At 33.5% G+C, this 12,585-nt stretch overlaps 1 protein-coding gene across 2 annotated transcripts; it reads right to left on the bottom strand.

Moving 5' to 3' along the window:
- Positions 1-598: 598 nt before the first annotated feature.
- LOC128187797 (cytoplasmic tRNA 2-thiolation protein 2-like) lies at positions 599-12,173 on the bottom strand. Of its 2 annotated transcripts, XM_052858396.1 has the most exons (15): positions 12,065-12,173; positions 8,842-8,913; positions 7,684-7,822; positions 7,335-7,395; positions 6,762-6,871; positions 6,126-6,307; positions 5,527-5,662; positions 5,179-5,228; positions 4,951-5,032; positions 4,413-4,504; positions 2,643-2,706; positions 1,960-2,171; positions 1,672-1,735; positions 1,197-1,255; positions 599-891 (listed from the first exon to the last, which is right to left on the bottom strand). In XM_052858396.1, exons 1-15 carry the CDS (start codon positions 12,154-12,156, stop codon positions 831-833), a joined length of 1,476 nt encoding a protein of 491 aa, XP_052714356.1. In that variant the 5' UTR covers positions 12,157-12,173; the 3' UTR covers positions 599-830. The 2 variants fall into 2 exon arrangements, with proteins under 2 accessions (XP_052714356.1, XP_052714357.1); XM_052858397.1 differs by lacking the exons at positions 8,842-8,913; positions 12,065-12,173 and adding an exon at positions 8,443-8,582.
- Positions 12,174-12,585: the final 412 nt, after the last annotated feature.

The raw sequence follows: 12,585 nt of genomic DNA, 5'->3' as shown, positions 1-12,585 counted from the left end.
AACTTGTACATATGGGTTACCCTAGCCCACCATCATACCGGTTGTCACCCCAGCATACTTCACGTTTGTATTCATCACATACCAGTAATGGATGATACCAAAAAAAATGCAACTTGCATACAGTTGAAGATACATTTGGTGACAGAAGTTTGAAAATATATATTTAAGAAACAAGGAATCATTCTTTGAGTATTATGAGGTGATTATTTGGGATGGTCAAATCCAATAAAGCCCAAGACTTTATTGTATGATAGATTTGATCACGCCCTCACTGAAATCGTCTCATTATATCTATAAAAAAAAAATGATTCCTTATTATTTATATTTATATAATTTTCAGCAATTGTATGATCAAATGTTAGAATATTAAGTATGCAAATCCAGCTTGCGCCCCAACAATACAACATTTGAATTTATTGGATTGTACATTACAAAATCGATCCTAGTGTTATCACAAAGATACTGAAAAATTTGTAGATGCCATTAAATATTGTTGACTTTTTTTTTTTTTTTATACCAATAATTGATAATAGTATTGACCAATAAATAATCTGTTTTGGGTAACTGTGTAAAGGCTGATAAAATAAATGGAAAACAGTTTCAAAAATCTAGATCGTTTTATTTTGACTTTGAAAGATACAATACAAATTACAACTGTGACATACTATTGTAATAACTAATTTTAAATAACAATACTCACATACTTATATATTTGGAACATATCTTTATTTAACAATTTAGGTTTTCTTTAAATTATTAAAATTTTATTTCTGACATTAATCTGTCAAAGATACTAATTGACAGAATCAAGGATGGCTGTAGTCTGGTTATCAATCTGGGGTGTTTGAGGGGTCCAACAGGAAATCCTCAATTTCTGACTTCATTTTTGTTCTGCAATCCAAAATCAGATGAACAAAATCAAACAATCACTAGTATTTATTTGTTGCAAAATAGTTTTTCATTCCTATAATCTATAGAATCAAAGTTTACATATAACAAATTATAATAAGTTTTTATGAAATACAAAAATAAACCTCACTAATTTGAAGTATTATCATAACCCTGTTTATCATTATGAACTAGTTAGCTGTGCTATGATTGGCTGACTTCACTTTTCCAGAAATTCCCACTGTTTGAGGTAAATATTACGAATAATGCATTTTGATGAAGAAATCTAATGTTTACATGTATCATACCTTCGCTGTCTCTGACTGATATCATCCAGGATATGTTTCGGCAGCTTACTGACATCACCCTGTATAAAGATTCAACTCATCATTAATGCAATCAAAATACAAAGGAAAATGTTAACATATGAAAGTAAATATCCCAGAAGAGCAATTGCAAGTCATGATAACATTTTCAAATTTAATACTGTCTTTTTTATTTCAACTTTTTATGAAAGTAATTTCACTTGTACATTTACTTCTAAAATTCAATTATAAACCCAATTGCTAGTTGTAATCTAATGCATAAGATAAACATATAATTTTGACCAATCATTTAGGCTGGCTAACATTCAAATTGAATACCTTTAATTCAATACTTATCTATTTCTTGGACAACTACTAATGACATTACTGATCAGATATTTTGTACACGCAATATGAAAACTGAAACAAGAAAAATATTTGATAGTAAGCATATACATGTGTATAGTAATGGACTAACCAGGTCTTTGATCAGTAATCTACAAGCATAACACAATGCTGACTCAACTTCATCACGCGTCAGCCTGAAAAAAAAAAATAAAATGTACATTAAGTCTGCACCAATATCACTTACTGTATTTATATCTAAAAGCACACTGTTATAAAGTTTTAAGAAGTTTTGTAAAATATTCTGTACTAATTTACTGAGAGAAAGCTTCAATCCTAGTATAAGAACAAAAACAATTTCTGTATTTGATCCTGATTCTGGTAACAGTAATCACCCCTCTTCCTTCCTTAGTTTGCTTACTTTGATTCCTTTGATTGACAGCTTCCATCACCCCGCCCACAGCACTCAGATTCCTTTTGTCCCTCTGACTGACAGGTTTTGTCTCCACCCCCACCACATGCTGTATCTGTACTAAATATAGATAGGGTGACACTGCTACAACGAGACATAGTCTCAGAGAACCTGACGGCACTCAGGGCTGAGGATGGAGGGACGTCCGTGTCGAGGGGGGCCTGAAATGTCAGTTAAGATAGCATGCGAATCAACTGCGCAACTCTAACTATTTTTTAAAAAAACCTGTCTAGACAGTAAATACTAGCCACACAGACACTCTTAAACAAATTCTATTTGTGCCAGAAAACATTGCAAGGTTAATGAGATCTTAACTGTTGTGACTATTAGGGTACTCTTTGCTAATGCACTTACAAAGGCTCTATCACAAAAATAATCTGCATGAACCAATTTTAAAATTACATGTCCTTGTATATTGATAAATAAAGTTGTCACAACTAAGAGTTGGTTCACAAAAAACATCTGTGTAATATTACCTAGTAACCAGAATATTTCATATGGCATAAATATTTAATTTCAGTGGTGCAACTACAGGACATCTATTCATGCATCTTGGCTCTTTTTTATGTAGTCATTTGTAGTTATATAAAAGCTACGGACTTTATCAACAAATAGAAACAAGGCTGTAGTACCTGACAGATTGCACATTGATTCTCCGAAGAACTCTTTTTTTCTGTGTGTAATTTTTCACCTGTCCTGCAGAAAATAACAGAAAATAATTTCTCCTAATTTTCAAAATCTTACTCATTGGACAAGGGCAAGAACAAATAATACGGTAATTTTATTTATATAAAAAATAATTAATAAGCAATGTACAATATATAGTTTAGCAAATACTAAAACATCTTTATTTGCCTATTGTTTATTGCTTTAATTGGCATCTTGAGGTTGGGGCTTGATATAAAATAGCTCATGATGTCGTTAGGTTTCAGATAAAAGTAACATACATCACAATATTGCTGGTGGTTTAATTGAACCTACCTTATTTCAAACTACAGGTTGTTTAGGGGAACTTGTGAGATTTCATATAAAGGTAACATAAATGTACATCAAGATATCAGTGGTGGTTGAGGAATACTTGAATCTATCTCATGATGAGGGTACTATGATATTACAGGTTTTTCAGGAGTACTTGTGAGTTTAAAAAATTAAATCCTTTACTGAGCCATGAAGGTGCTTAAAAGCTTAAAGCCAGTGCTTATCCCCAGTTTCCATAGTGTTAAGCGGGTGAGAGTCTTTGACTCCCCCTAGATGGGACACCAGTCCATCACAGACTAACCCTCAGTATAATTTGTACCTAATTTTAGCTGGGTGGACTGAGACAATGCAGATAAAAAATTTTGAGGTTTCAGAAAAGTTAAAAAGGTACTGTGAGCAAGCTCACAATGGATACCCCCCGCTAAGATAAAAATCATAATGCGTGTATTTTTCCAATTATAGAAAATATTGGATGAATCTATTTCACCGTGTATTTTCTATAAATAACAACTGCTCTATTTTTTTTAAAACTGTTGGTCATAAGCAATATTTGTGTGAAGTAAGAACACTCAATGCTTCTTCATAAGAAAGACAATGACCGGACATAATTTTTGCACTTTTTCTGCCAGTGACCTTGACCATGCCCAAATGACCTTGGGTCAAGGTCATGACGCACCTTTTGGTCCTAAGCAATATTTGTGTGAAGTTAGAACATTCAATGCTTCTCCATAAAAAAAGATAATGACCGGACACGAATTTTGCACTATTTTTCCCAACGACCTTGACCTTGCCTAAATGACCTTGGGTCAAGGTCATGACACACCCTTAGGTCATAAGCAATCTTTGTGTGAATTAAGAACTTCCAATGTTTCTCCATAACAAAGATATGGACGGGACATGAATTTTGTACTTTTTCTGCCAGTGACCTTGACCTTACCCAAATGACCTTGGGTCAAGGTCATGACAAACCCTTAGGTCATAAGCAATCTTTGTGTGAAGTTAGAACTTCCAATAACTCTCCATAAGAAAGATATGGACTGGACACGAATTTTGTATTTTTTCTGCCAGTGACCTTGACCTTGCCAGAATGACCTTGGGTCAAGGTCATGACACATCCTTAGGTCATAAGCAATCTTTGTGTGAAGTGAGAACTTCCAATAATTCTCCATAAGAAAGATATGAACCAGACACAAATTTTGTATTTTTTCTGCCAGTGACCTTGACCTTGCCCGAATGACCTTGAGTCAAGGTCATGACACACCCTTATGTCATAAGCAATCTTTGTGTGAAGTAAGAACTTCCATTGTTTCTCCAGAAGAAAAATATGGACCGGACACGATTGCACAGACAGACGGACGGACAGACGGACAAGGTGATTCCTATATACCCCCCAAACTTCGTTTGCGGGGGGTATAATAACCTACCTCATGATATTACTGGTTGTTGAGGGGTATTCAGCCTGTAGTCCGGTCACAAACCTCTCTGTCAGGTGCTCAATGCTCACGCTGTCTGCTGCCTAAACCACAAAGAAGTCAAACTTTATTTCAAAGGTATTGAATCAATATCCAACAGGATATGTGCATGCTTGTAGCATTATCTACAGCAAATTTTCAGTGGGGCAAAGTTAAATTTCATCTATGAAGTGGTAAACAGAACTACAGCATCCCACACCAATGTTGAGTATATTGCCAAACATAGGAATCTCTTTAATGAGAAGGGAAATTTTCAAAGTGATAAGATTAAATAGCTTTATCAATTATATACACTACCACCTCATGTTATACATATATTATACTGATAAGCTGTAAAGCTTAAAGAAATAAAGAATTGAATTGAATTGAATTATGTTTGTAATTATCTAAATGAGACAAAATTATAATTTTCTTGGGAGATTACAAACGTTCTTTTACAGGTCAAAATATAGCTCAGATCATCTATTTTGTTTTAAATACATGTACATACTTTGGTTGTTATCCTTGGAATGAAAACACTTGGCACATTATTCAGGATGTTAAACATGGCCACTTCTTTACTGCTGAAATCCCTACAAACATACAGCAAGGTCAATCACAAATGGAAAGATTAGGAACTGGTACAAATATTGAACATACATGTACATAGCAAAAAACAAAAGTTCGTCTTGACTCAAATTACTCTAATGATGACCAACCACAAAAACAAAACCCGTACCTGATCGGTCTAACTATGGTAATGTCATTGCATCTGTTGTCTGCAAATGCCTGTTGATAAAAAAAGATGTGTCAGTTTCCCCCTACATATTATTATGAACAACACTTCTTATCATAAAGATATCTTTATAGATACATGTAGTATAACATATTTTCCCTCCAAGTTATTTTCCATTGACAGGCATCTTGGAGCTGGTTAAGCCAGTGAATTTTCCTAGTTGAGCAACCAATTTCAAACAGGTTTGGCAGAAGTACACAGGGAGAATTTTTTAACAATAACACAATTACACTTAAGAGTAAAATAATTCAAATCTACATGTATATTAACAGAGATGGATTTTTGTCTTACAGTATCCATGGCTACATGGGCCCCCCTGCCCTGAGCGATGTCAGTCAGTAGTCGGACAGCCAGTCTGGTGCTGCAGTCCCCCAGCATGACCTTGGAGTAACCTTTCTTAAGGGCAAGGTCCATCAAAATCTTCTGCCTGCAATATATATTCCAAACACTGTGAAACACTGCTTTCCATTACTGCTTGTTTATACTATATAATATTTTTTCTAAAAGGTATTTTTTTCAATCCCAGTGTGATATGGTTCTAATTTACACTGTCCTTGAAATATCAAAATAAATGTACTAACCTTAAGGCACTACAGTTAGTATACTCATATTTGGCTTAAAATTACTGCATTCAAATAAGCAATCCACAACAAAATAACTTTTATAAGTTGATACTTTTAAAAACCCTAACTCAGTAACCTTTTACATGTTCCAGATGTAAAAGTGCTGATAGTACAGTTTGATTCTGAATCAAGGCAGGTAATAATAGACTACAGTGAACAGTTTGATTCTGAATCAAGGCTGGTATTAATAGACTACAGTGAACAGTTTGATTCTGGACTGAGGCTTTTATTCAGAGATCTGAGAGAACAGGTTGTTCCTTAATTTACCTGAGGCTCTTGATGAGGTCCTCTTTGGCGCTGACAGACTTGAGTGAGTCCATCAGAGCTCGGAGCTCCTCCTCCGCCTTGTCATACCGATGGAGTTTGGTCAGGTCCTCTACCGAGGTCATCGAGGCTGTGACTGTCTGGTCGGCTGTATTTGTGACAGCCTCTCTTTCTAGTTCCATGGCCTGCAACATATAAACAGTAGAACATGTACAACATTATTTGTTATCACAGAGAAACCCACCTTAATAGGCAACTGTGTAATTTTTCTTATGGTCCAGTCTGGTTGTGATCTATAATTTCATGATTTTTGACAGTTTATTCTGACTACCTTTCTAACATTTAACACTCTTGTTGCAACACATGCATAGATTTATTATTTTCTAACACAACACAAATCTCTAACTTTTATTTTGTTTTCCTCCTGGCATATGTACATTCAAACTTTGTCATCTCAAACTAGATGGGACTGTTTAAAAACTTCGAAATATCGAGGGTAAAATACTTAAAAAAATAAGTGTTTGGGACATACAACTCACTTTGACATCACCTATTATATTCAAGATATCAGTGTTAGAGATGTCAAAGTTCAACTGTACCTCACTCTCAAGTCATCTATGTCACACCTGAGACACCTACCTGTTCGAGGGCCTTCAGGTAACAGGGGAAACCTGTCTTCTCCATGATTTCTAACACCTGAGTACAGTTAGCCAATCTCTCTTCAGCTGACATCCCAATGGTGGCACCCTCTACAAAGGTAAACAAATGTCATACCAGGTATATGTACATGTATTTGTTTACTGTTTCTGTTCTGATGAATTTCAAAATATTCGAAAATAACCTAACTGTATCATGTTTAACATGTACGTGTAAATGTTCAAAACTTTGTAATTATAGTTGTTTAATTAATTTTTTATTTGCTTCAATCTCTTTAGATTTATGAGTACTTAGGAACATGAGATAAAAGTCTTTATTGATTTGCCTCTGGCAATGGAAAATATAGTAATTGTTTCACACATAAATACATGTACTGTAATACATGCATCTCAATGCAAGTTTTTTCCCTCATAAATCAGCGAGTATATTAAAACATACAATAAAAATCGATTTATATCTGTGCAGAGAACCATGCAAGCACCTACACTAAATAATACCCCACTTGTGAATGTCATTTGCATTATACCTATGTAACATGACTTAATACACAATTACCATCAATAAAGACAAGCCCTGGCTTAAATCGTAACTTCTTGTGAGCACGCCCACTGAGACCCTACAAAAAGATGACAATAAAAATTTACACAGAACTCAAAAAAAAAAAAAAACACAGTCACAGCTCGGGTACAAAATACATGTATTACGGTAGGATGGAGAGGGTTATATCAGAATTTTCTTATCTGTTAACACTGTGTCATGAACTTAAAATAAACATTACAGAATGCTGATAAAAAATTATACTCCTACAACTAGCAGTTGAAATTGAGAGGACCATTTTTCACCATACGCAGTAAATAATGTGTTAGTAAAACAAGATTAGGATTCACTGATGGAATTTACTTACCTCCTGAATCAGGTGCAGCAGACAGCTAGAGGCCTGACCCCCCGACACACCCACGAGGACCGACTCCCCATCTCTGATCAACTTGGACTTACCAATGGCTGCCCGGAATTTGTGGGTGACATACACCATGAAACACTCCCTGTTCAAAGATTAGAGTAACACTGCATTCAACATTCTAAAAACTGCTCATAAATATTTGTTCATGGGCCAGAGCTGTACATATATATGCACATTCCCTGTTTACATAAAATTATTAAATAAATCAATTTTGGATTACATGTATGTATTTGTTTTATTCTTTTGCTCTGGAGAATCAAGATACACATTATTGTTGTTTACAAGAGAAAAACTTTTGATTTCTTTGTCGGTATCAACTTCATTAAATACCAAGAAATATTAAAGAACAATATAACCCATATAAGGCAATTTTTTCCACAAAGATGTTAAGCTAACAAGCAAAGAATAGATGTAATTTGACCTTTGACCTCTTGTCATGAAAATCAATAGGGGTACATGTTTACCAGGTTTGAAGTTTGTCAAGCAAAGGGCTCAAGATCCTAGTCAGATATTACACGTATCTTTCTGGTGACAAGAACTTTGATCCTTGACCTTTGACTTTATACCAAAATTATTCTGTATCAGGTTTGATGCAGCTTGTTTTATGGTTTCTATTTTAAAAGAAATGAAGATACCTACCCGGTATATTTAGATATAGATAAATAAAATACTTTTTTTTTCCACAACCTTAATATCACCTACCTAAAGCCATAAAAATGTTTGTGAAAATCCCAGTCTCTTCGCAAGGAATTTTCTCGAGTTAACTCCATATGTCCAGAAACCAATAATTTAATCAGTTCATATTCCCCTTTTTTGGCATTTACTTAACAATACTTGTTTACATTAAATCACCTTCTATCGAAGAGGAAAAGTAAACAATGCTCCTGTTATACTGCCAAATAGTCATTGTTGCTCATTTAAATCACACAACAACAGTTTATTGTACAGTGTGTCTACATCAGGTGGACAGTCATTGTCACATCAATGGCTTCTAATTCACTGTATTTTAACTGTTCGAATACCTTTTTATGTATTTTTAGGAAAAGAACAAAAAAAAACTAGAGTACAAGTAATGTTTGTTTTAATTTCTATTGAACTTACTTGCAGAAAGCATCATTGACTCTGGTCACCAGCACTGCTTTCTTCTCACATTTCATGCATGTCCTCTCCTCCCTGTAAATAAAAGGGTCCAACAATAATGCAATTTAAAAAAAAAAGGATTTTTCAATTAAGTTTGAATGTATACTATTGTACCAGAATATCCAAATTTTGAAAATATTTTGACAAGTCGATATCTTAAATGCATTAATGTTGTAATCATAAAGATAAGAACAAAACATTCATTTATTCCTCAGTGTTTACATGCAAATAGCTGCAGGTCTGTATAGCTCCCAGTCTGAAAAAACTCAGATGGACGACTTGGTAAAAATCACAATCCAACTAAATTAATGCAATGCCAAAGATTTGCTCAGGAATGAACAATATTCATACTTAATCAAAGGAGAATGGTCTTGACCAGGCACAGCCTATTAAAAAGAGAACCCCAACCAAACCTTGGGTTAACTTTCCATGTCTGCTTGGGCCTTTGCAGGTATGATAAGGCAACTCGATTGAGTAAAAATTCCTCTGATCGATATGACATCACAATAAGCAGCATGATGTCATATTATAGTCAGAAACATGTCGATTTTAACTTTATCTCTGGTTTAGATTATAAAAACTACAGGCATAAAATATCACTAGATTTTCACTTTATCTCTAGTTTAAATTATAAAAACTACAGGCATAAAATATCACTAGAAACTCTTCAAACTGAATATATCTTCGATTTCTTTGTATTACGTATGATTGTCAATGATGACGTCACAAGCATGTTTAATAGAGAAAATCATGTCAGGAGACAAATCATTGGAATGCAGTATAAACAATGCCAAAATAAGACTTATTTAATACAGATGCCCAAGATTTAGATGAGTGTCAGTTAGGATATAATCAGGATAATATGGGCATGGATATTTTGTTTTATCAGCGAGTGTAATAAGGTAAGCAGAATGACATTTATATGGCTTGACTGGCCTTTCCTCTGTCAGTGTGTACAAAAAATGGCAAAAGTGTAACACTACCCGCATATTATGAAAGATGACTGGTAAATATCAACAGTATATGACCTAAACTACTTGAAAAGCGCTGCTAGAATCCTGTGCTTCGTTGTTTTAAATGAAAAATACGTAGTATTTTCAATGAAATTATAGAAGTTGAGAGGGTTTCCGATAAATATGAACTAATTGCCAAAAATCGAATTATTGTAGCAAACATACAAATGAACTTCGGGGTAGTGTTACACTTTTTGATTTTTTGTTAAGGTAAAAAAGTGATCTATTTTTAACTGTCACTTGATACCATGGCACGGCAGCTTCAAAGATCGAGTTGATTCCTAAGTAGAAAAATAATATCTTGGTGAACACATTCACTTGGTATTAATATTCAGCACTGTTTTCATAATAATAAACAGTTTTTGAATTGATCATAATTTTGAAGGTCATTAAACTCGGACTTGCCTTAACCTACCCGCGTTGGGGTTCACATAAAAGCTGGTAGAATCTCCCACAAATACTAATTTCACTGAGAAGATCTTGCATAAACAATATTTGCTCATGTAATATTTATTTTGCTCTTTTTATTTAATTGCATGCATTTTACATGAAATCATTTTTATGACTGTCAGTTTGTAAGGACAGTTGTGTTGCTGTCTTCAGAACATTGTTAAAATTAATTTGTTTGCTTGGTATAAAACAAGGAACGAATGGTGTCATTTCTCATTGTTGAATTATTGTCTTATTGTTCAGTATTGAAAAAGAAATACCAATGGCAAGTAGGATTAAACATTAGAAATTATTTTACTAATTTTAAATTGACAGTGGACCCCTGTTTACAAACTACAGTATCCGTTCTGATATCATCAATATGTTTATTGTTTGTCTTTTATCATACCATGAATTTTCCCTACAAATTAGTTCTCAATATCAGCTTAGAATAATTATAAATTCTGTATATTCTTAGTTGCTTTAATTCCACAGTGTTAAAAATTTCAGGATTTCTCAAAAAATACCAATCACGATAGTTTTAATTTTACATTGCAAAAAAATTTAAATTAAATAAGTTTACTAGTATTTAAAATTCACAAGGGTTTAAGGTAAGGTTTGCGGCTTGCAATTTTTTTTGGATTTGTACCAAAGTTACATACGATTTTGTTCACTATACTAAAGTCCTTTTTCACATGAAATTCAAATGACTTTGCCAGACCCGTTTTATAACTACAAAAGGTCAAAGTCATGATTTCAAATTTTAATGTTGATAAAATGTAAATAATTTCAAGAAATATATACATTTTATATGTGACTATTATACGGGTTATTTATGCTTAAAATGTTCAAAATAATGTCACTATTTATATCATGATTCATTTTTTAAAAATTTTAATGAACTACTTAGAAAAAAGTCTTGGAATAAAATGCACAAAATTGGACTGATATAATGTAAACAAAAATATGTTTACTTCTTTGAAACCTTTCCAAGTCCACCAATTTCAAGAAAAACTTACCTTAGTATATGAGCTGGTCCTATGATATTGCGGTAGTTAAATCATTTTGCAAAAAAATCTATCAATACGGAGATATTTCCAGAAATTAATGTTATTGCGAGTTTCCTCTATTATATACCCGAGTGATGTTCAGTGTGCCTCTATTTACTATGTCTAAAAATATCCTGACTTCAAATGTCAATTTCAACGCGTGTTATTTTACGTAAACTGAAATACCACGATACCATAGAACCCGCAATATGAGAGGAAACATTTATACATGTACATGTGTAATCTGGTGTTTCTAAAACACTATTCAAAAATATATGACGCGGACTTCGTTTTTTTTGTGGAAAATTAATAAAATGCTTTTGTTCTGTTACTTTTTCAATGAAACTACATAACCCCAGGAAATTTCAAAAACCCTATACCAGATTATGACGTCATATAAATTTATCGTTTACTGAGCTGATTTCACTGATCAAATTCTCGATAAGAGTACAGGACTGTTTTAGGGCAGGGAAAGTCTATGGGGGTGTGTAGTTTCTGCTGTGCTCGCCCCTATAGTCCCACCGTAAAACATATTAGCATAGGGGTGGTCTCATAGTAAGAAGACAAGCCTTGTAACATGTGGACACAGTGATCGATGTCCAGTGATCGTGACACTGTTTTATCAATTACATTGATGAACCTTCTTCTTTAAAAAGGGATGTAAAATTTTATCAATGATATAAAATTACATACACAATCTTTTCCTTGCGTGCAGGAGAAACATCTTCGCCTTCTTGTACACTACACATGATGAAATAATATAGTTCAATGTTAATCGTACTCATAAATATCTATCATAAAAAACAGGTGACATACAAACATCTTGATGATGTAGAAAATACGACAGTGATATTAGCTCGCACGATGTTTATTCTTCTGTAAATTTCTCTATTAGACTGTACAGCAATGAATATGTACAATATCTGCAGATATCTTAATCATGTTATTAATTGCAAAGTACCCAAAGTATAGTTCTGAATATCTATTGTGCCCTGGGCATCAGTAATGCATTAAATATTACAGTGTTCAGGATAACAGGTACTCTGAAGTACAGTACTGGATATAATAATTATTGTTTTCAGTACTTTGATATCATTATTGAATACTTGTAGTTAAAATAATGTACCATTTACTCATGCATATATGTATAAACTAAATTAGCTATTGTAAAAACTCCAAATTATATATAATGGGATGGGAGAAATAATGATGGA

This window comes from Crassostrea angulata, chromosome 6 (assembly GCF_025612915.1).
Source record: "Crassostrea angulata isolate pt1a10 chromosome 6, ASM2561291v2, whole genome shotgun sequence".
In the NCBI taxonomy this organism is placed as follows: Eukaryota; Metazoa; Mollusca; class Bivalvia; order Ostreida; family Ostreidae; genus Magallana; species Magallana angulata.
Note: the sequence above shows the minus strand (reverse complement) of the source record. Positions and strands in the feature narration are given on the sequence as shown.